At 43.3% G+C, this 25253-nt stretch overlaps 1 protein-coding gene across 3 annotated transcripts in view; it reads left to right on the top strand.

Annotated features, from left to right (window-relative positions):
- FGGY (FGGY carbohydrate kinase domain containing) overlaps positions 1–25253 on the top strand; it is a 196901-nt gene that overhangs the window by 32242 nt on the left and 139406 nt on the right. For all 3 annotated transcript variants that reach the window (XM_030571519.1, XM_030571520.1, XM_030571521.1), the window contains exon 5: positions 5776–5864. In XM_030571519.1, the coding sequence (XP_030427379.1) occupies positions 5776–5864 (89 nt within the window). The remainder of the gene's footprint in view (positions 1–5775; positions 5865–25253) is intronic.

Genomic DNA, 25253 nt, shown 5'->3' with positions numbered 1-25253 from the left:
GGCCCCAAAAAAATCTTGTTGGGGCCCCTGGGGCTCAGGGCCTGGGGCAGATTGCCCCTCTTGCCCTCCCTACCCCCGGGTGGCCCTGATTGGTTCCTTTTTATTTGCTCTTCTTTTGCTTTATTTTATTTTGTGGGATTTGTTTTCCTCTCAGACTTCCATTCTCATATGCAGAGTCTTCATGGCCCATGGTCTCCCTCTTAATGTATTCCACACTTTCACTTGGAACAAAGAAAAAGGGGAAAACAAGAAAAAGGATTAACAAAAGGTTGAATCATTGAGGCTCTGGTGAGTCTAGAGTATAGGACCTCTAACTTCTAGATCACAGGTTCAAATGCAGTCTATTTTAGTAGTAACTGAATGAGTTCACCATCTGATGGCTGGTAGTCTGTGTGGAATTATTTGTGAGGGGGTCTTGACCAAGTTCCCAGCAAGCAGGTGTCCATGTCACAAAATCGACACTACATAAGGGATGAAATGGAACCTTTATTTGAGTCTCAGCTGCCTGGCCAAGGAATGAATGGGCAATCAGACTGAACTACTCCAAACCCATAGAGTGGCCTTGGTAGAACATGGTGAAAGCAAATTCATAGGGGACTGTGGGGCACTTCACTTGTTTCTTGTCTGTGGAGCACCTGTGCTATTGTAAACAAGAATTCAGTCTCTAGGCTTGTCATGTGATTTTTAAAATTTGGTTTCCATACATAATTGCACACTTGACTTTGAAATGTGCTTGCTGTGAGCATTAGGGATGAGACAGAAATGGGAAGAAAGACTAATTTTCTTCTCAGAAATATACAGGAATGCTTTTTTAGATGATGGATAAACAAGGCAAAAAACCTTCTGATTAGGTCAGTGAGATAACTCTAAATGTAAACCTCATTGGAAGTACTATAAATATTCCTGGCTTATATTCCCAATTCACATTAAAGGTTAAAATCAGCCTCTTCTTCTGCTTGCAGACAGTCTGAAAACAGACTCTTTCCTCACATTTACTTATTATTCAAAAATATTTGACAAATGTTCTTGCATTATTTAACTCTGCAGTGGTCACAAACAGTACTCTGTGAGGTTTCACTATTCAAGCTGTATCGGTTAGTTGTGCTTGGTCAGCTAAATTGCATGGTATTGTTTCTGTTCCCTGATCGGATGAGTGCACAAGTACTTCTGGGATGGATATGCATGCGTGCGAATTTAAAATTTTGTTTCTATGAATACTTATGCATGCAACTTTGAATTTCACTTGCTGCAAATATTTGTCAGAAAAACTCAATAAATGTTTGTGGAAGTGAACAAAACAAAAAAGGTGAACATGAACAAAACAAATTAATGTAAATTTGGAGTGAAATTTGTTTGCAATACAGAATTTTTGTATTGTGCATTCTTTTCAGAAGTAGCAGAAGAAAATTCCATATTTATTAATTTCTGTCTGGAATATTTTGCTGTGGATTGTGCCAGAAACCGAAGGAAGGTTGGCATGTTTTTCTTTAGATTAATGACATTTCATTTAAATTATTTCTAAAAAATATTCGCCCCATTAAATCAGTGGTGCTGTAGCATATTCTGGTTCAGGGTGGGGTGGATTGGGAGTAAGTGTTTCTTTTGTAATTGTGTCCAAATGAAATGCATCTATTCTGAGGTGTTTCTTTCACACCTCATTTATTGTATGGGGAATACAGGCAAAGAAGATCCTCCCTTTGGCAAGAATCGCCTCACAGAGCAAACTGCCAGGGTATAATTCCTTTGCAATTAATAACCAAAGACTGATGGTTCTTGAATCATTCTTTTACTTTTTCTGGCAGATTGCCCAAGGATCTCACTAGATGTTACTGTTCTGTTCTTCCTTTTTAGACTTATTCCTTCTGTCCACCCTTTGCTTGCAATAACCAGCCAAATGGAGAAGGGAATGCACAGCAACAAACCATTAAAACCATGCTTGTTGTCATGGAGGGGAGGCAAATGGCTGGTATGCTGGTGGTCGCAGGGCAATGGCTCCTTGATCCATGTTCTCTGAGTCGCTGTTTTTACAGATGGCTTTTTTTGTTCTGTCTGCTTTAGGTGGCTGTACAGCTTTCTGGCTTTGCCGGAAAGTAAGCCAACTTCATGTACAGTAAGGGCATGCTCAAGTCACGGAGTTCTGATTTAAAACCTCGATTTCACGCATTCCAAATTTAGATGTTTGAACGTGGGCCTTTGATACAGCCCACTTTTAGAGATGATGAGCAGCCAAGGAATTTAGATCGATACGCTGGTTTGAACCTGGGATTTTTGCTTCTGGCCCATCTCTCATCAATCCCAGGGTCACTGGGATTCTAATGATGCAGGTGGGCGGTAATAGGATATGAGATACAAAGCCTTTCCCCACTAGATCGCTGTTTCAAACGCTAACCGTATTGGTAATGGCTTAGAGTCCGTGCCATCTAGTACGTGTTTGGTAGCCTGTTTTATTGAGTTTAGGTTTAAGTAATAGTAAAAATATGCCCCTGTGCAGGAGCTCTAGGTGCTCACTTAATCCTTAAGCATAACATATTCATCAGCTTTAAAAAGCAAACATTCACCAGGGACAAATTCACTCAGTTGAGACCTAGCCACGCACCCTGACAAGCAAACCCTCCACGTCCAGGCCGAAGCACGCTGGCAAGGCAATGTGAGAAAGCTTTGTTCTGTGGATAAGGAGTGGACTGTAGTCTTTACTACCACAGCTACCAGTCCATCGTTTTCCATTTGAAAAACTATTTTTTAAAGAAAGAGACTGGGACTCTTGTTTCAAAGATGGAGACTGGTATGTAGACACAGTGGCAGTGCAGTATTGCTGTACCAAAGAGCTAGGGTTGATCTGTTTTCCCAATCTCTCTCTTCTCTCTTTACTTCCCATAGGGTGCTAAGAATGCTGAAGAGGCAGCAAGGTAAACACCCAAGGGAGGAGATAGCTTCATATTGTTCAAATGTGTCACCCCAAGCTGTTTCAGAAATGGTGTTTATAGGGTCCTCTATGACAGTCTCAGAAAGAGGATTAACTGTAGTTTATGGTTTGGGCATGAAGAAAGGAAAAATGAGTGGAGGAGAGTTTAGAGGAGCCCCAGGAAAACACAGGGACTGAATTAATTTTCTTTAAACGTGAGTTTGGAGGATGAGTCGCAGGATATGAATATGGCATTGAGAATGTACTTGGGACTTTTCCATAATGCGTTTAATGTGGTTGTGGATTCCTTGTCTGGGAGTGAAAATCAAGTAGTGAACTTCAACAAGTGTAGAGAATATGGAGATGTTTATACTCATTTGAAAAATGCATCAGGGCATGATATGATTTTTGTCTGTGCTAGCTAGTAATGACATAGCATCAACATGACAAAGAATGAATCATTTGGGCACCCATGAAACACCATACCATAGGGTTGCTAACTTGTAACTTTTTGGGGATTCATGAAATAATGAAACCAGGATTCAGTGACTCTCTTTGCTAAATAGCTGAGTTTGTTTGAGTTACATGATTAATCCTAGCCTGGTGTCTATTTTCATACACACAAGATTACCAGACAGAAATCCTACTTTTACCGGTAGCTCAGGGTTTATATTGTCAAAAAAGCCAGGCTGACTAGTCTTTTGAATTAAAATATAAAGGGCCAAATTCTAGCCATGGAGGCAAATGCACAGTTAATGACTAGCAGCCATACATGTCTGGGAGGAAAGTGGTCTGAAATAGGCATCCAACACTAGTGCTTTTTATGATTGAAGGTTGTGATTGAAGCTTTTGTTTTCAGGCCTCAATAGGAGTACAGTACTTCCTGAGACCTCTAAAGGGTTGAAACCTCAGAGAATATGGAGCTGGATTCTTTGGATGATCCAAAACCAAAATAATGCTCTTGTTTTCATTGTTTACCTGGCTACTTCTTAATTTCTGAAATGACATTTACCTATATTATTGGCCTTACAGACTCAACCCCAATAACTTTTTGAGACTTTAAATTTGCAATCACATAATAAATGGAGTCAAAAGATTATAGTACTGTGTTGTGCTGAACACAGAGTTAGTTAAACTGTAAGTACCTTTTATATTTATTTGGAGTATAAGTTCTCTGGAACAGGGACTATCTTTTACTATATTTGTACATGCCTAGCACAACTGGGTCCTGATCCTGGTTGGGGAAGCTGGAAGCTACTGTCATACGAATAAGAAAATGGTAATTATATTTATTACTATTGGTACTTATGCTTTACTACATTTTTGAAGGCGCATAGCACTCCTAAAAGTTAAGCATAGTGAAGGTAAGTGGTTTTTTTTTAAACATCTCCAGGCAGCTCTGCCAAGCACCTCTGTCCAATCTACAGCACCCTAAGCCTCCAAGTCTATCTGCATATGACTATTTCTTCATCATTATCACTTTCTCCAGCTCCAGCTCACTTTCCCTCGCTCTCTCTGAGGGAAAAAAATTCTGTTACTAGCAAGAATGTGCACTGTACTTACTGTGCAGCAGTTTAATAACAAAACTACTAGCACATAGATTTGTCCTTAATGCACTAGGTATCTCAAAGACAAATTTGAGACATTATGTTCTTATAATCAGGAATTACAGCCACTGTCAATCATGGAGTGAAGGAAAGAGTAAACCCAATGATTTTAGTGTGAGTCTCTTAATAATTAATGTTTTACATATAGTCCCAGATCTGGGAGTCATGTAATTACATGAGAATCTCAGCTGTCATTACAAAAAAAAAAAAAAGTAATTTTCAAGACCTCCTGTTTTTAGGGAAAAAAGGCTCAAAAAGAAAGAAGCAAACAAAAAGGCTCACAATTTATTTTAAAAAAAATCTTGTGGGATTTTTTGTTGTTTAAAGCCAACTCACAATTTTTGAAGGCCTGACTCATGATTTTTGAACGCTTGGGTTTGGCAGCAGTAAGTTATGGTAATAGTTTCGTTACTGTGTTACTTACAATTTGATAGATTGATAAGTGGCTGCTTGTCAGGGCCATTATATATTGTAGGCCAGTGATTCTTGCACTTTTTTCATAGTATATACCACATCTTAATATAGACCAACTCCTTGGAAAACTCCCGTCCGATTCACAGTTGTCCAGACCACATCCTCATCCATTCTTTATCATTTGACATCTTGATGGCAAGTACAATGATTGCTTACATGGAAAAGTAATATTGAGAAAATATTTTGTTAATTTTAGCCATCGTCGTCTTAAATTTAGAAGCTGGTAACAAAGAGAACAGCCATCTCTCTGCAGATAGACCAGCAAGTGACTGACTACAGTTTGGGGTTCTCTGTAGACTATCAAGCCTGGTGGGGAGGTCTTTAGTAATTTGGCAACGCCATATTACTGTCCTGGGCTTGCAGGGACCACACTCCTGCTAAGAGTATTTGCTAGAATTTGCCTTGATTATTGCACTCGATTTATTTTATTTTTCTTCTTGCATTTTGAACTTAAAAGGAGACTGATATAGTGGCGCTCCAAAGGGGAAATTGCTGTTAATTTTAGCAGGTGAAGGCTCCACACTGTCATTTTTAAACTCTGTAAACCCAAATTTGGGAAAACTGTGTTCTCATTAGCACCATCCGGCAAGTAAAAAACCCAACACTGTAGCCAGTAAATCATTTTAAAGTCAGTGGAGTAGTCACAGGTTGAAAAGTGGCATGATCAGAGTTTTACGTTAGGAAAAAATGAGGGTTCTTTTAGGTAACTGGCAGGTGACTTAGAATTTGTTTTTAAAAATGAAGGCAGACCATGATTGCAACTCACGTCTATTTCTTTTTAAATTTTGTCAGAACTTAAGACAGTCTTGCTGGGAAAAGGCAGGCTACTTCTTTGATCTTCCAGATTTCTTATCATGGAAAGCAACAGGTGTCACTGCAAGGTATGTTAATTATAACTGCATGATTTGTTTTTCTTCATTTATTTTTCCTGTGCATGTTTCTGCCTTAAATCATTTTGACTGGATATGCTTTATGTACATCTGTATGTGATTTAGCCTATTCAAAAACATCTTGAACCTATCTCCGACTTCCAGTGTACATTCCTGAACACCGTCGTTCCTGTGAGCGCTGTAATCCTCAGATACAGTATGTTGCTACAACCATCAATTAATTGACCTTGTGCTCCATTTTTGGAACATAAGCAAGATTGCTTTACCTATTTCAAGTTATAGTTCTTTGAAATTTTTTTTCACTGACAAATGAAATTGCTGCAGTTTTTGACCAAAAAAACCCCAAACAAAACATTTTTTCAGCCTATGTGAGATCTAATAAATCTTGTTAAAAATGAACAATGAGTATAAAATCACTCCCAAAAAAATCCCAGAAAAGCACAGACTTTAACCTCAAATATCAGTGTATGTTATGTATATTGTAGGGAGCGATTAATAGTGTGGCCTTGAGAAAATTACTTAAAATCCTGATTAAAGAGAGTATTACACCACAGATGCACAAGTACTTTTGAACGTTTAGTAAGATACAATACTTAGCTATTTAAAAAATACATAAGGTATGATTCTACTTTTAGGTTGGTATAAGTCAGTGGAGTTGTAACTATGTAAAACTAGTGTAAGAGGGGAATCAGGGTACGTCTACACTATGGGATTATTCCAATTTTTACATAAACTGGTTTTATAAAACAGATTGTATAAAGTCGAGTGCACGCGGCCACACTAAGAACATTAATTCGGCGGTGTGCGTCCATGGTCTGAGGCTAGCGTCGATTTCTGGAGCGTTGCACTGTGGGTAGCTATTCTGTAGCTATCCCATAGTTCCCGCAGTCTCCCTCGCCCCTTAGAATTCTGGGTTGATGGGGCAAAAATCATTGTCGCGGGTGGTTCTGGGTAAATGTCATCAGTCATTCCTTCCTCCGGGAAAGCAATGGCAGACAATCATTTTGCGCCCTTTTTCCCTGGATTGTCCTGGCAGATGCCATAGCATGGCAACCACGGAGCCTGTTCAGCTTTTTTTTTTTTTTACAGTCACTGTATGTGTGCTGGATGCCACGGACAGAGGCGATACTCCAGCGCTACACAGCAGCATTCATTTGCTTTTGCATGATAGCAGAGACGGTTATCAGTTGTTCTGTATTGTCTGCTGCTGGTGTAAATTGGCAATGAGATGACGGTTATCTGTGCTTCTGTGCTGTCTGCTGCAATCATGGGTGCCCCTGGCTGAAATCGGCCGGGGCGCAAAAGCAAAACTGGGAGTGACTCCCCGAGTCAATCCCTCCTTTATGGTTTTGAAAAATAGAGTCAGTCCTGCCTAGAATATGGGGCAAGTGTACTAGAGAACCAGAGAGCACAGCCGCTCCGTGTCAGATCCCGCAGAAATGATGAGCTACATGCCATTCACCGGGGGGTGCCTCTGCAACAACCCCACCCATTGCTTCCCTCCTCCCCCAACCTTCCTGGGCTACCGTGGCAGTGTCCCCCCCATTTGTGTCATGAAGTTATAAAGAATGCAGGAATAAGAAACAATGACTTGTTGGTGAGATAAAATGAGGGGGAGGCAGCCTCCCGGTGCTATGACAGTCCAGGCAGGACATTAAGCGGTGCAGGGGAGAGGAGCCCAGCATGCCGCTGCTATGATAGTCCAGGCAGGACAGAATCTTTTCTTTACACAGGAAAGGGAGGGGGCTGATGGAGCTCAGCCCCCAGTTGCTATGATGAGGACGGTTACCAGCCTTTCTGTACCATCTACTGGGAATGACCGAGAATCATTCCTATTTTCACCCAGGCACCCCCGGCCAGCCTCACCTGAAGCCAGCCAGGAGCACTAACGGGTTGATAATAAGGACGGTTACCAGTCCTACTGCACCATCTGCAACCAGGCAGGGCAGAGGAGTGGATACTGCTCTTCACTGTTGCAGTATCGCATCTACCAGCAGCATTCAGTAGACACAGGGTGACATTGAAAGAAGTCAAGAAACGATTTCGTTCCCTTTTCTTTCACGTGGCGGGGGGAGTAAATTGACGATCTATTCCCTGAACCACGCCGGACAATGTGTTTAAACTACAGGCACTGGGAGCTCAGCCAAGAATGCAAATACTTTTTGGAGACTGCTGGGGATTGTGGGATAGCTGGATTCCTCAGTACCCCCTCCTCCCTCCTTGAGCGTCCATTTGAGTCTCTGGCTTCCCGTTACGCTTGTCATGCAGCACTGTGTAGGCTGTAGATTTTTTTTTCAAATGCTTTGGCATTTCGTCTTCTGTAACGGAGCTTTGATAGAACAGATTTGTTTCCCCATACAGCGATCAGATCCAGTATCTCCCGTACGGTCCATGCTGGAGCTCTTTTTGGGTTTGGGACTGCATTGCCACTCGTGCTGATCAGAGCTCCACGCTGGGCAAACCGGAAATGAAAATCAAAATTTTGCGGGACTTTTCCTGTTTACCTGGCCACTGCATCCGAGTTCAGATTGCTGTCCAGAGCAGTCACAGTGGTGCACTGTGGGATACCGCCCAGAGGCCAATACCGTCGATTTGCGGCCACACTAACCCTAATCCAATATGGTAATTCTGATTTTAGCGCTACTCCTCTCGTCGGGGAGGAGTACAGAAATAGGTTTAAAGAGCCCTTTATATTGATATAAAGGGCCTCGTAGTGTGGACGATACAGCGTTAAATCAGTTTAACACTGCTAAAATCGGTTTAAATGCGTAATGTAGACCAAGCCTCTGACCCGGCATAGTTTAAGGGTATGTCTTCATTGCAAAAAAAGACTCACAACACTGTGTCTCGGAGCCTGGGTCAACTGTCTCGGGCTTGTGCTATAGGGGCAAAAATCCCACTGTAGATGTTCTAACTCAGGCTGTATTCTGGGCTCTGAAATCCGGTTTGGGGGAGAGTCTGAGCCCGGGCTCTAGCCCAAGCCAGAATGTCAGAACGTTTTTATCCCCATAGTGTGAACCTGAGTCAGTTGATCCAGGCTCTGAGACTCACTGTCCCCGATCTTTTTTTTTTTTTTTTTCAGCATAGATGTACCCTGGGATTCTCCAGGAATATAGGGCAGTTGCCCCCCACCTTTTTGCGTTCAGCTTAGGACTTTCTCTCTTTCCATTTGCTTAAGACAAGCCGTCAGTTGTCAAGAGTCTCACTTCCACGCCTGGACCAGTATCAGGTTAGTTTAAAACAAACCAAATGAAACAACCAACCCCTGGCAAGAGTATTATTTATTGTAAGAACTTACTTAGTGTTCTTGTTACTTGTCATGCACTAGCTCCCATGAGCTCCAGTCATAGGCCAGGACCCCATTTTACTATACAAACACTCAGCAAAAAGACTGTCCCTGTCCCAAAGAGCTTGTAGTTTGAAGTTTCCCTCTCAGCTGCCCCACAGCATGTCTGAACTGCACTAGTGTCAAGAGGATGAATCCCAAGGTTCCAAACAGAGATATCGTGCACGGCAGTGCTTTGTGAAAGTATGCATGACTTTCACTTCTGGCCACCGACTTTCTGGCTGAAGATGGACAAAGGGAGATACTACTGTTCTTTTCCATCTGCTCACAGAATGCCAAAAATTATGGTCTTAGTTGTGCTGTATAGGCACATCTGTGAGCCTAGGCGACTAGTAACTGCTGATAGTAAGGGGGCACAATTTAAAGATTGTGGTGGTGCACTTTGGACAACAGAATGGGGACTTAGACACAAATTAGCAAGGTCTTGCTCAGATGGTGCACAAAAATATGTCATTGATTTGCTATCTAGCTGGCTTTGAACCCTGCTAAAGTGAATGAGAATGTTATGCCCTTGAGCTGCTATATCCCCATCAAACCAATGAGACATCTGATCCAGCTTTACTTCTGTATTACTTATTGTAGCAGGGTGAACACCCACTCCAGCCCAGAAGGGGTTGGAAAAGCCCTGCAGAGGGCTGGGGCTAGGCCGGGGAATAAAACCCCGGCTGATTGGGGTAAGTGGCTGCAGCTGGGGCCACACCCCAAAGTAAGCAACTAGGCCTTATAAGAAGGCCGGGGAAGTGAGAGGGAGCAGTTTCACTCTGACCTGAGAGGGAGGCAGGCCTGGCTGCTGGGAAAAGGCCTTAGGAGCTGGGAAGCCATAGGCCAGCAACTCCCTGGGCTCAGGGCCGGCGCTACCATTTAGGCAGCCTAGGCAATCGCCTAGGGCACCAGAATAATTGGTGGGTGGCATTTTGCCGGAGGGGGCGGCAGGCGGCTGCAGCGGAGCTGCCGCAGTAGTGCATGCGAGGGTCTGCTGTTCCGCGGCTCCGGTGGAGCTGCTGCAGTCGTGCCTGCGGATGGTCGGCTCCTCGCACGGCTCCGGTCAACTGCCCACAGGCACGACTGCGGCAGCTCCACCGGAGCCACGGAGCACCGGACCCTCCGCAGGCACCACTGCAGCAGCTCCACCGGAGTCGCGGGACCAGAGCGCGGGGCTGCGAAATTCCTGTCCGCCTAGGGCGCTCAAACCCCTAACGCCGGTCCTGCCTGGGCTGCAGGGCCTAGTTCTCGGCCTCCTAGGTATAGGGCTTGCAGAGAGGCAGCCGGAGGGTGGTAAAGGCAGCTAGTCCAAACCCCTTGTTGCCTGTGGTGATTGGCTGATAGACTGCAGTCCACCCCAGGGCATAAGGGCTAAACAGAGACTGGCAGTAGCCACGACTGAGGCAACGTGGGGATAGGGGGTGGGGAAACCCAGTAAGACTGTGGGGTACTGCAGGAGGCAGAACCCCGAGATAAGGGCACCGGGGTCCTGGGAGGGACATGGGGGCCAACAGCAAGTGGATCATTAGCCTGCAGAGGGTACGCCTGGGTCAAAGAGCTAATTCCCAAGGACGACTCGCAGGAGGTGCTGCAGGGATGAGTTTGTGCTGTGCTATGCTTATTTTAAAAGACCAGCCATGGGCTAAAAATGCAAGACTGTTTTCCTGTAACAGCAGCTATATAAATGGGGATACCAGGCCAAGAGGCTTATTTCAGTGATTTGGGCTTAATTCTCCACTGTGTCCAAGTGGCAAGATCCCCCAAGGACCTTAAGCCAGCTGAGAACTGGGTATATCAGAGCCTAGCTCTGCCTCCTCCCCTTCCCTCACATGCTTTGTCTCCTCCTTGCCTCTGCAAAGCCTTTGCTTTCCCTTATGCCACGCAGTGGTTTCCAGCACAGTAGATGCAGATGGCAGTAGAACCATCGCTGGGGGTATGGCTACACTTGAAACTTCAAAGCGCTGGTGTGATCATCTTAGACCAGGGGTATGGCTACACTTGAAATTTCAAAGTGCTGCCGCGGCAGCGCTTCGAAGTGTGAGTGTGGTTGGAGCACCAGCTCTGGGAGAGAGCTCTCCCAGCGCGGCACGTACTCCACATCCTCTAGGGGTGTAGCTTGCAGCGCTGGCACTGTTTACAGGGAGGCTTTACAGCACTGTATCTTGCAGCGCTCAGGGGGGTGTTTTTTCACACCCCTGAGTGCGAAAGTTGCAGCGCTGTAAAGCGCCAGTGTAGTATGGCCTGGCACTGGGGCGATTCCTTTGGCTGTTTCAAGTTCACTCAGTGCTGCATAAGCAGAGAGCTGCCCCTTGGTCTGTAATACCACGGATGGATAATGGTGTGATCATCTTAGACCAGGTTTACCTCCTCATCACCGCTGACCTGCTACTTTCTGCTTGGCTTTGGGAGCAGAGCAGATCTATTGCATCTCTCCACAAGACACCGGGTTCTCCTTAGCAGCCCAGCTTTGGGACACCTATTGTGTTGCTCAGTCAATTCAATTGTACATTTGACCTGCTTCCTTTGTGGCTTAAGCCTTAAATCGCTCTTTTCATTTTAGTTTTTGTTACATTAAAGTGCAGGGAGCAAACAATAACTAACTGTATGTTGCTGAGGATTTCTGGAACAATGTAAGCCATAAGATATTTTTGCAGCAGTACAGAAAAAAGAATTAAATCTACTAGGCCAATTTTACCCCTGGTGTAATTTCACTGGAGTCAGGGGAATTGCAACAGATTAATTATACCCCTAGCTTTCAAAGTGCAACAATGTGTCATACCTTTCAATATCTCACTGTATACAATCCAGTATAGCATACCTTCCCATACCCCACTGTACACAATATGCCATACCTTCCAACCCACCAGTGTATACAATACAGCATACCTTCTAATAACCCACTCTGTATACAGTATTTTCACAGCTTCTAACTTCTATAAGCCCCAATTAGGTATCCACGTATTGTGATAGAATGTAACATTCAGCCACTGCAGGGATGGATGCAGTAAGGTAACACTCAGGATCACTGCATACCTGTTGTGTACTTCGCACCTGGTGGGAGAAAGCAGCTAACACCACTTTGTCCTTTTCCTTTCTTGGCAAACTCTTTGCAGTGAAACCATTGCCATCAGCGCTACTTTTTGTATTTCCAATATGAGCTGGAAATGGCTCTCTTGTTACATAGCAAGACCACCAAAATGCTACTCTGGGAATAGGGCACATATGCTGTAGACTTACAGAAACCAGAGTGCTAATGCAAACAAACCACATGACCTGTCCAAACTTCCTCACTCAAAAGACTTTACATATGAAATGAGGTGCCACCTCGGAATGTGCTGCTAAGGGCATCGCGTGAAAAGAGGCCATCAGCTGAACATGCTGTGCAGCTCTTCCAGCATTAGCTACAAATCACACTCCCAGCAGAAACAGGAGAGGGGTTTGTGGCTCTCAGAGGACACTACAGTAGGTAACTGCTTCTGTCTCAAGGCTCTGAGAGAGGGTGAATAATTAAAAATCAAAAGACACATTGCTGGAAAACACACCTACAGCCCTGCTTACTATACAATAGATCAATTTCCCTCTGTAAAGCCTATACCTGAGGGAAGAATGGAATGTGGGGCTATGACATTGGCCCCCCCATCTAGACTAGGAAATAGGTTTTATTGAAAAATGTGATAGTTCAAGCAGGTTAGGAAACACGTTTTTAAACACTGCCTATTTCCCCAGTTTAGACCTGCCCATTCAGAAGAGGGGCAAGGAGACAAGGAAGGGGCCCTGGGCGTGTTAGAAAGTCCCAGTTCAAACCACTTGAGCATCCAACCAGAGAGCTCTGGCAGTTACACCCCGGCCCAGAGAATACAGCTGGCCCATGGCCTTGAGCCGCTCTTGTTAACCCCAATAGTAGGGGCCTTAGCAAGGTGAAGTTGACTTGTCTGCAAACACGATGGGAACTGTGGTCCTACCATAATTAATCCTAAGGGATTCATCATGTGAGTGAGGAAATCCAGGGTATTTTAATTCTGACCTGGGATTCTGGGAGGGCAATGGAGTGAGTGGGCAAGCATTCACCCCTGGGCTACCACTACATACACAGATTCTACCCTACTCTTTCCCTACAAGCCAGAGATGTCCTCGGTGCTTCTCTTTGTTTCAGTCTTTAAAGAATACCAGATGCCTATCCATCCAGGCCCACGTGGCTGTTTCCTTGCTGCGGCCACTCCCTCCCCCACTCCGACTCCCAGCTCTGGCCTATGCTGACCCCTCATAATCCCCCACGATCATTCCCAGTGTCCCTAGCAGCCCCACTTTCCTCCTTGCTCCCTCCCTCCAATTTTGCCCCCCTCAATGCAAGAAAGAAGCTCATCAGGGCAGGGCAGGGCAAGCAGCCGCAGAGCACAGGAAGGCACTCTCTTGACCTGAGGCAGGTACCTGAGCACAGCTGTAACTTCCCACCTCCCTTTGGAATGTGCCCCCCCAGGGCATCTAGGGAGGGGCATGTGACCATTCCTGCTCCTCCCTCGCGTTGTTCCTGCCCATGAGTGTGGCATAGGGCAGGACCTGCCACCCCATAGACAGCACTGTGAGATAGGCTTCCTCCTAGAGCTCCGGGGTGCACAGAAGATATGTGCCTGTTGCTACCACTTTACCTAGCTATAAGTCCTTGCAGTCTTCCAGTGATTCTACTTAGCAAGCTGGAGAGGATAATTTTGAGCTATTTTTCATTGGGGTGTGAGTGCCCTCTGTAGTACTTCACCCTCTGACAACCTGGTGAGTAAGAGAGCAGAGTGGGACTCAACCCCCCCTTTTCCCCAAACATACTGGGCACTACCACTAGGCCATGGGGCCAGATGATTAATACTTTAAAAAAATACATAAGTAAAACGTGAAATGTTCTCAGCATGGTAAAGACTTGGGAAGCTAAAAGGCGTGCACTCCGTGTATCATCTGAACAATGTGTGTAACTCTAACACAGGGAAATTCCTGAAACACAGCATTTCCAGATCATTGTTAAATGAAGGAGATGGTTTCAAATGGAGGTGTGTTAAAAAAGCTATTTTTTACCTTGTTAAGAGGAGAGAAATCCATAGCTGTGATGCATCAAGTTACAGTACTCCCAGGCCTTCTTTCTCCCTCCCGCTTTCAATGTTGGCAGTCACACTCTGTGTAAAAGAGATCTGCCTTTCTTTTTTTTTTTTAAATGTTCTCTTCCTCTGAGGAACAAGAGTCCTCCCTGTCTGGCACATTCAGACCCAGAAACTAGCTGCTTGTGCTGTAATTCAGTCTTAACCTGACCCCACTAGGATACAGACTAACAGCTTTGAAAGTAGGAGGATCAAGTCACCGGCGTTTAGTATGTTGAGCCAGCGATCATCTCTCTTAATGACAGTCATGTTGCCAGTTTAGGGGGTACAAGAGTTGGGCCACTCAGCCTCTTCTTGGATAGTTTTGGCAGAAAGTTTTTAAATAAAATATTTCTATCCCTTGTGTGTGTTTGTTTTTTGTTGGTAACACGATCACTTAACCTCCAGCCTTCTGCAGCTTGGGAGAGCAGATGGGAAAGAACAACACAGTCTTCCCCCAGACTTAAAAGGAAAACTTCACTGTCATGCTGACTAATCCTTAAGTCTCTCTTGGGGGAACATATGATCAGATTAAATTGCAAGGGTTACGCTGTGTCTGCAGCCATCCTGCTTGTAATACCTGATGGATCCAAATGTTTGGTAACAACTGCTGCTGAAGTAGTGAGGAAGATTGATGGAAACCAGGATAATGAGATGATAAAGCTGCCTTTATGTGTTAAAGCCTCTTATTGTGTCTGCTTTCAAATCACTCCTTAAAACTCACCGCTGCTGTGATTTCCCACAAAACGCTAGACTGTAGGAAGGCTGGTGGTTTGCTGGATCACTGCTTACTACACTAAACATAGTCCTCTTACTGTTACCTGGTGCTCTCCCATCTCTTTGTTACATCTGCCTGTCGTCTTTTGTTAGTTAAGAAATTGTGAGTTCTTTGCAGCTGGGACAGTCTTTCTGTGATCAGTGTCTAGTACAACGGGCCTCCAGTCGCTTAGTGGGCCTCCTAGACATGACTGCAATACAAATAACAATAATGCGAGGGTAGAGAGCTCTTATAAATAAACCACAATATTCTACTCCGATGGTCCAAGCACTATAGTAATGCTATTGTTAGCTTATTGGGTGAAATTTGCAGCCTCCTTCCAGCCCTTGTGCATCAGGTAAAGAGGCTGGAAGAGGCAGAAAAGGAGTTTTAAACTCCCTAGATCCAGATAGGAGAATTCTCCAAGTGCAAGAACTAAGGAGGACAACATCAGGTTGTCATCAAGATTCCATTTATAAACCTGGTCATAAGAGGTATGTTAGGGACAGGGCTTGAGTGTGATGTTATGTCAGGGTAATGCTATGGAGTTTCTCAGCAATGATGCTGTCCCTAGTCAGCTGGCGACAGGCTGCTATAAGTTAGCTGGATCTCCAGAGTTGTTGGAGTTACACTCGGTTCTGCTCCAGATTTGGGAGGGCACAGTGGTGGCTTAAAGCTGTGTTGGGCCCATCTTCTGCTGGGTTGTGAATTCTGTGCTGGGCTGAATCTCACCAATTGTTATGAATGATACTGTAGAATACTGGTGTATACTCCAAATTGACTGTGTACTTCATCTGTTCAAAGTGCTGTTCAAGTGTGAACAAACCAAGGGCTAGATTCTTGCACCCTTTCTCAGTGGGACTACTAAGAGTGAGGCACAGTACTAGTCTGTGTGAGTAAAAGTGGCAGAACTCGTCCACAATAAAGGAGGAATCTTGTAAGTTTTGCTGATTGATACCTTGGTAGAGTAACTATGATCCTGAAGGGATTTTTGTTGTGAAATGTTTCCATTTCTACACACTCCATTGCTCCTGCTTCATTACCATTTGTACAGGTCTGAGGCCCTGATTTGTCAAAGACTTTCACACGTACATTACATACTGTGAATAGCCCCTTTGGCTTCCGTGGGCCTACTTACAATGTGTAGAGTTAACCACATGTATAAATCTTTGCAGGATCAGGGAACTGTGTACTTAAACAGTTCCGTGTGTTTGGAAGCTTAAATTTGTATAACTTTGGCTTTGAATCCTCCTCACTGCATATCTACGAGTTGTACTATGGATCTACATAAAATCCACAGAAATATCCTTATGTATCTGAAGGCAGGCAGCTCAAACATATATTCTGAGATTTGAACAACTACCTTTTGGTTGTCTTGATGATAGACACCATGCATCCAGTAGCTGCATAGAACGAGTTCAAAATTGCTGTATTTTTAGAGGTTTCCAGTAAACTCCAGCTGTTCACAGAGAATTATTGTCTGGGATTTTCCTTATACAAAAACGGATTCATTTTCTAAGATTCTTACTTAGGAACAATGAAAAATAAGGCCTTTGTTCTAAATGATATGCAGTGCTGCTTTTTGTAGGGTTGATGTGTTTCCCCAGCTAGGATCTACCTTAAAAAATTGTATGGACACTTTTTTAATATAGAAAGGTTGGGCATCAGTCTTGACATTTAGATTTTCACCTGGCTTGTTTCAACAAAGCTATTGGGGGGAGGGAGGAGAGAGTTGTTTTTCTCAGATGTGTTAGTAATGCTCTTCAAAGGCTCAGCACTTTTACTCATGGTGAGTATGACTCACCACCACCCTCCTCCACCTATTACCTCTAACTTTTTCTTTATATGGTGCTTTGAGTCAAGATAGCTTAAAAAATAATCTTCCATGCACAATTGGTCCAGCTACAGGTGACTGTATTGTGGAATGGAGAACTGTTGTCAGAGATACACCCCTCTTCTGCATGCTTCTGAAATCTCGTTAAAAAGGACTGCAAAACAAACAAGAATGGGGCTGGGCTGCAAAGTCAGATCTGGATCCACGTCCAAATTTTCACATCAGGGGTGTTCTGATCCAGGATTTTGCTTCAGGGACATCTCTAATTAAAAGCAATTCACTCATTGGAAAGGTAGAGGCTCCAGTGGATTTATTTGGCTTAAGATTAACCATTTAAAAAAAAATTAAAGCTGTGGAACAGGATTTGGAATCATAGTTAAGAATATCAACTGATCCATAACAGAGATGGAGTGTGTCCTATGTGGCACAGGGTGTGCTTGTAAAAGAAAGAATACAGTTACCTACTGTACATAGGAAGGTAGAAATGCTGGGAAAGTGAAAGTAAGAACTTGAGAAGTCTAGAATGGGATGAGGAGACCTAAGGTTCAGATCCCATTTGAAAGTCTACATGGTTCATTCAGACAAAATGATTGACACAAAATTTGATCAGCCTTTTTTTTTTTTTTTTAAAGTCCTGCAGAGATACCCTGCTTTATTACTCTCTAGCTACTGGCCCCTTGGAGTCTCTGGAAGAGAAGATGTTGCCATGCAGGCAGTTGATAATTTCTCTTCCCTCACACAGAAAGGAAAGTACCTGCAGGTGGCTTCCTCACAGAGATCTCAGCGTCCAAACCTAGCCCAAATAAAATGATTTCTATAAGAAGCTGATTCGTACATTTATTGGCATTGTCTACATTACACAGACCCAAAGGAAGACGTTTGTGGTCTTTAAGAAACATTGGTGAGATGTGGTCAACTACTATTAGATTTAGTACGTATATAATATATATTAAAAAAACAGAAATTCCTGTAAACAGACCAGACTGAAAGGACATAGATTTTCTTTCTCTTGTGATCATGCTATTGAATACCTGAGTTCAGTTCCTCATCTGGTGTAAATTGGACTTGCTGCCAGTTTACACCAACTGGAGATCTGACCCTTGCACAACATTAGGGTCAGATTCTGCTCTGTTACACAGCATTGACTGCAAAATAACTCCTTTGGCATCACCGGAGTTCATTCAGATGTGCACCAGTGTAACAGAAGGCAGTATCCATCTCCTGATTGATTTGGACCAATGGAAGCTATTAGTAAAACAGGAGAGTGGATGATCCAGTGGTTATGGTACTAGTCAGTGACTTACAAGAGCTGGGGTCAAGCCCCATCTCTGCCACAGTCTTCTCTTGTGACCTTGGGCAAGTCACTTAGTCTCTGTGCCTCAGTTCCTCCCCTGTAAAATGGGGATAATTGCACTTCCCTACCTCACAGACAGGTTGTGGGGATAAATTCATTCAAGGCAAGGTAGTGGGGGTCTATACTGACTACCATATGTAGATCGGTAGATAGTTCAGTGCTGAAAACTTGAAAGAGAGAGAGTTTGTTGGGGGAAACTGGTGCTTGTTAAAGAATATATTAGAAGGAACAGGCTGGTAAGAGTGAAATGATTCTGTTAGAGGAGTGTGAGTCTTTTTAAGGGGGTTAATAAGATGCAGTAACTGGATCAGCTCAGGGTCTTGTGATCAACTTCCCTCCCGTTCCTTCCCAGCACTGCCATGATGACTGATGAATACTCCTTGGCTGGGATTCTGGTGTTCGGCTTGTCCTTGTTTACATTCTGTGCCAACTTCAAAAGATGCCTGGTCTAAAAATCAGGCTTCTCTCTGGAAAGAAAAGGGCCTGGGCATCTTTTACAAGGCTGCACTGATTAGCATCATGGCCCATGTGGCAGAGGCAATATCCTCGATTGTGCTGGGGTTTGGGGTTCTGTTTATAAAATAAAACCCAAGACTTCAGACATAGACTCATTTGGGAAAAGGGGGAATTTATCTTAGAGAACAAGGGATGATATTTTAATTTCTTAAGTAGGACAAAGTGTCCGTGAACTTCCTGTGCCAGAGGCGACAGTATGCTGCCCTATGACTGAAACTTTTCCAAATCAAGAGAGAGACCCACTCCCTTTCATGCATCTGACGAAGTGGGTATTCACCCACGAAACCTCATGCTCCAGTACGTCTGTTAGTCTATAAGGTGCCACAGGACTCTTTCCTGCTTTTCCACTCCCTTTTGGACTGTCCCAGTTTTCCATGCTTTTAGTGAATTCAGAATGTGGTCATCTGAGACTAGCTCAGTTGCCCCAGTCACCAGTGTGAAAAGAGTGACGTGTTTCATACGGACACGCTAAGGAGCTAAGGTAGAAAAGTATTGTGCCTGAAAGAGTGGGAGTGCCCTCATTATTGAGGAGAGGGGTTTTGGTGACTCCTCTTTTGTGGGGAAGCTGGGACTTCTTTTCTTTTTTTTTCATGAGCCCTCCATTTTTAATTTATTTTTTTGTGCTAGTGTGTGCAATAATTGTGTCCATTATATAACTGTACTTGTAGTGTGACCTACTGGAATTGTGCATCTATAGTATGGCCTAGTGGAAGCAGTGTGGACTGGTGGATAGGCTGGGACTTGAGAAACCTCTGTTCTACTCCTGGCTCTGCTACTAGCCTGCTGGGTAAGTTTGAGTAGGACACGTCCCCTCTCTGTGCCTGAGTTTCCCCATCTGTAAAACCAGGATCATGATATTGACCTCCTTTTTAAAGAGCATTGTGATCTGATGATGAAAAGCATGATATAATAGCTAGCTATGATTATTTTTTATTATTATTAGTGTTGGGAGCGGAGCAAAGGTTCCATGTCCATTCTGTCCTTGACCTATCCATATTCAAGAAGTCTTTCATAGTAGTTTTGGATGAGTCAGTGAATTGCATGTATCCCTGTAATTCTTTGCTTCTTTTGTATTTCTGGAATAATATAGTCCCCTCTCCTGATGGTCAAAATAATCACCTTAATTTCTCATTAGTATTAACCAAAATCTGTTTAACTGGCAAACTGGACCAGAAAATTCTATTTTAAAATAAGAAAGTTAGACATAAAGTAACAAGATTCTGATTACTTGAGTAGTTTTAGTTCTAACGGTATCAACCTTTTGTATTTCAAGGCACTTATTACCCTGGCAGTGAATGTCTGTTTTATGGTCACAATTCTGCTACCATCAACATCATTTGAGATTTTTGTCATTGGTTTCAGTGGGAGCAGAATTGAGACCTCCCTGCAAAGAGGTTTTGTTTCTCTCCATGTTCCAGATTTTCCTCTCATCTTTTAAAAAGTTTATATTAAGTTCATTTTATTCCTGTTTCTTTCTATGCCAGTATCATGGCTGTTTGAAGAAAGAATCAAAACTTTAAAGGGAAATTGTCAACTTAAAAATCACACTGTGTCTGAAAGTTTGCACCTATTACTATTACAGCTAGCATCTAAGATGTTTATAACTGAAAAATTAAAGGAAATTAAAGAGGAATAGTTATTACTAGTTATTCAGCTTGTTTACTTTGTGCATTTGATACCAATTTGTATATAACCAGTTTCACTGTTTTCTCCTTTTATAGGCAGTTACTTTCCACTTCTTTCTGTATGCACAGCAAGAGGGGAGAGAAACATGCTTTAAAATAGGAAAATATGATTGTATACACACACAAATTGGGGCCTCAAGGACAGGTGCAGTACAGAACATGACTTAACTCATTTTTAGAAATTGACTAGATTTCAGGTGGACATGTCCCTTTAAAAGATTGTGTCCTAGGCGGCTCTAGTTACTAAATAGTCTGCAGGAGTGCTGTTTGTCTTGGTTATAAAAATTGTTAACATGTATTGTAAATGTTTGCCAGGAAGCATACAGGCAAACAAAAAATGCTAGCTATTGTTATTGTACAAATGTCCTTTACAAAACATTAGCAAGAGAAACTGATGTGTTTTCCAAATGATCTTCACATCTTTCCTCTTAGTAGGGCTTTAGTAATGTCTAGCTATAGCTGTACAGTGGAATGAAATTGCATTCCAAGTTTTTAACACCTTTAAATACGCTCTCTCAATATGTTTCAAGGATTTACATTCACATCTTAATGTAAATGGTTACTTCTATAAAGATTTTTAAAAAAAGGTGTTTGGGCTCTTAATTAACAGTGACAGAGCCAGGCCCTTAAATTTGTATTGTGCTTGTTTGCCTTTAGGAAAAAGTCAGCTAGGTCAGTATAGAAAAGGAGTGGGGGCAGGAGCTGTAGTAGATGTATTACTGGCAGCTTGCCACAGAGACACTGAACTCTAAGCCAAGCATGAAGTCATTTTGAACTCAAGGAGTCTCACTAATCCGAGGCAATGTGTCTTAATTTGACAAAGTAAAGACTGCTTGATAAGCAGCCCTGCTACAAATTCTGTTCAACAGGGGTGTTTGTAAGTTTAGATAGCAAATGAGGAATGTGGTGATGTGAAAGAATCATCTTGTTTTCTGGTGCTTACTCCCACAAGCCCAAAAGCAGGCTTGGCTCTGCTGTTCCCTGCCGTTTGGGCTATGCAGTGGCTTGATGTGAAATTTGAGAAACATATGTAGTTTTCTATTTCAGGAAAATGATCTCAGGGATTGAATGTGTGTTCTGTTGGCTGTTAAGCTCTGATCTCGCCCAGTGTGATAGTGGTTCGTTCTTTCTTTTTAATGATGGGTGAGAAGTTCCTAAGCACTTTCTATCAGAAGTCATGTATTCACTTCTTGTTAATCATTTTTATTCCTTCATCTTCTAAATGCAACCTTGTACATCATAGGAAAGATTTGGAGAAACAAATTACTGCACCACAGAAAATGATCCTATACCTTTCATTTTTCCATAATAGTCATTTGCATTTATTTCGGGTAGGTAGAAGATAAAGTTTTCCATCAAGGAAAAGAAGCCTGTATTTAAGCAACCCTTTCCTTGTTTATCATGTGCTGGAGCAATATATATTCATATATATGAAAATCTTAATTACTACCTTCTCTGTTAAGGTTCAGATAATAACTCCTTTCTCCCAGTATCTGCAGAAGACCAGGAAATGCTGATATTCACTTTACTGAGTTTCTAACTAGTGGGAGTGGGATTGGGGTTCTGTTAAGGAACTGGAGGGGGTAGGTGCTGGCCAAAGCCCACAGATCCTGGAAACTGGCAGGGAATGGTAGACCCAACCCAGCTGAGGGATTGTGTTTTCACAGTGCTCTTCCCTGGCACCATGGCTCCCTTAGGACATGGGGCAGGGTGTGGAGATCACATGGTTATTATTTCTGTTACTGATCTCTATTGCAGTATCACCTGAGAACACCATCAGGGCTCATATACTGTACAAAGCCCTTGGCCATCACAGTTCCATGGCATCTTCTCTGAACTCCTGTTTGTGTAAAACACTGTGGGTGGATAATCTGCACAAACCCATCTCCATTTGTGAGCTCTCCTCTCCAGTCAACAAGAGCAGAAGTAACTGGTGTTATGGCAGCTATTTTTGTCTAGATTTAAAATAGAATAGAAAGCAACTTTGTTTATATTTCTCTTAGGGCCTTTTCAGCAATAATAATACATTTATTGTATGTATATGTATATAATGCAACTACTCAGTAAATTCCTAAACACAGGCTTCTGAGTACCATAATCCAGATGCCAAAAGAGTTCCCATCAATAAAACCAAAAGATATTATGTAGTATGCAAGTTGTGTGTGTGTGAATATCTATCTGTCTGTTTAAAAGTGTGTGTGTGTGTGTGTGTGTGTGCGCACGTGTGCGTGTGCGTGCGTGTGCTTGGACACAATGCTTAAAGGATTACAGCATGCTTACATTAATTACCACTTGGCCATAAATTCCAAATAAATCTAACAGTGGGAGATTCCTTTTGTTGTTGTTTGTTGTTTTTAAACTGTTCCCTTCTATAGTACAGTACCTTGCATATGAGGAAGTCTCAGTGAATTAGACCTTAAAATATGTGTCTGAGTAGAGAGGAATTACCCTGATTTTACAGTTGGGGAAACCAAGGCAGTGTTTTAAAAGTGAGATTTTCAAAAGTACCTAAAAGAGTTGGGCATCTAAATCTCATTGACTTCCAATGGGAATTGGATACCTAGCTCATGTAGGTATTTTTGAAAATCCCAGCCTGTGTGGCTTGTCCTACTTCACAAAGCAAGTCTGTGTCAGAGCCTGGATTATGGCCCACTCCTCCGGACTCCCAAACCTATGCTTTCAGTACCAGTCTTCCCTCCTGTTTTTTTTTTTTTATTGTAACGGCATGGTTGTAACAATAGTCTTGTCCTAGGATGCAGTTTTATAAATGTTCTGTGTTATTTTCAGTGGCCAGCTGTCCAAATCTGTTAATTTTAGTAACTTTTACTGGAAATTCTGATCATACCTTTGACTACATTGGGGATATAGGGCTTAACTTATGCTATCCCTTTAAAATTACATTATTCTTTTGCTTATTTATTTTTGCATTCACTTTGTCCATAGAGGAGCCTTTTATCTTAACAGCTCAAACTTCAAAGGCAGAGCCCTCCTTGCCCACAATAGTGATAGCAGTTTTGCCAGTGCTGTGACCTTTAAAATAACATACTTTTATGGTTGACCTGTCATCTGCCTGTAAAAGTCATCATAGATCAAGGGCACAATGCTTTCAAGAATGTATCTAACGAACATAGACATTTCAACTTATATGTTCTGTCATTTCTTGATTGTGGTAGACCATCTGCCACCTGAAGTCTAAGTAAAATATGGTTATTGATTTGCTGTAAGTGCCTGACTATAGCCTCTACTTACATTATGATTCTGTACGCTTTTACTGTATGTTGCAAATTGATGCTCCCAGATAGTGAGACCAGCATTATGTAAGTATATAATGTGTTCTGTAAAATCATTGAGGATTGGCTTTTTTCTCTCCTTTATTCCGATGCCATTCCATTAAGCTGCTCGTTAGATGAAAGGTTGTAATTCATTTTTCAGCAGGTGAAGTTTATTTGTGCCTGTGGAATCAAAGAAGTTCCGTGAGTGTTTATTTTTTATTACCTGCTGTGTGCAATTACATTTTAATTGTAAGGTCCATCTGCTTCTCTTAAGTCAGCCCCTGGGGAACAGTGAAAGTAGCAGGGCAAGGCAGTAAAAACTAAAAGTTGTGTTCATTAGTGTCACATGCACTGTCTACTGAAGGAACTACATTCTTCTGGGTGCGAGATGTTTAGAGGCTCAGCTTATCGCCATGGATTTTAGTTTCATGTTAAAGATAAGGGGTGAGTTTTGGTGCTGTCTCTCTGAAGCTTTAAAGCCATCCTGGTGCCCTCTCCTTTGGGGGCAGAGACCCCAGGCTGCCTACAGGCTGCAGCGTTGCTTGGAATCTCTGTGGTGCTGCATGCTGTGGCTCCGTCCCTGACATGCCCGTCTTATCTCTGCCATGCCCCCTACGTTGCTCTTGAGATGGTAGCCTTACAGCTGTTTGTGTGTTGCCTGTGGCTGAGGAGCCCTCCCCAAGATAGGGCTTTTAAGGCCCTAGGCAAACCTTCCAACTTGCGCCACCCTCCCACCCAGCTAACCCTGCCTGAGGAGCCCACCCCAGTTCACCTTGGCTCCGCCTCCTCCGCTGAGCACACTGGCGCTGCTCTAATTCTCCTCCCCTCCCAGGCTTGCCGCGCCAATTGGAGGAGACTTAGAGCAGGGGCTGTGTGCTCAGCGGAGGAGGCAGAGTGGAGGTGATCTGGGGCTGGGAGCGGTTCCCCTGTGCGCCCCACCACCCCGTTATTGCGGGCAGCCCTCCCTGCGCCCCCCTCCACTCCACCTCCTCGCCTGAGCGGGCTTTTAGGCGCCCCCAACCACTAGGTGCCTAAATGGTTGGACCGGCCCTGTGTTTCTATATGGTATAAAGGTGTCAGGGAGGAGGGCCTGCAGCAGAGCTAGTCTTTGGGCAACCTAGCAAGCACAGCTGGCCTGTGGTAGGCTCTCTGATTGGTGTAAGGAGTCAGCTGATCCCCTCTTAAGGCCAGCAGCAGTTCCCTGGCTGCGATAGCTCCTATGCCTGCTTATTCTCAGCCCTATACCTGTCTTGGCCCCAGCCTGTTCTGACTCTTGGCTCTGATTCTTGACCTCTAACTTCAGCTCTGACCCTGGGCTCTGGCATCTGGTCTGTGACTCGAGCTCTGACCAATAGGCCTGACTTCAGCTTTGAGCATGTCCTAGTCACTTGAAAAAGGCACGTATACTTTTCATCAGGATCTAAGTTTTATAGAAGGAATGGGTGAACATATTCAGATGAAGCAAGAACTAACTCCAGCCTTTTCTCAAAACTTTAACCAAAGCTGAGCTGAAC

This window comes from Gopherus evgoodei, chromosome 8 (assembly GCF_007399415.2).
Source record: "Gopherus evgoodei ecotype Sinaloan lineage chromosome 8, rGopEvg1_v1.p, whole genome shotgun sequence".
NCBI lineage: Eukaryota > Metazoa > Chordata > Testudines > Testudinidae > Gopherus > Gopherus evgoodei.
This window is presented reverse-complemented; position numbering and strand designations above follow the sequence as displayed.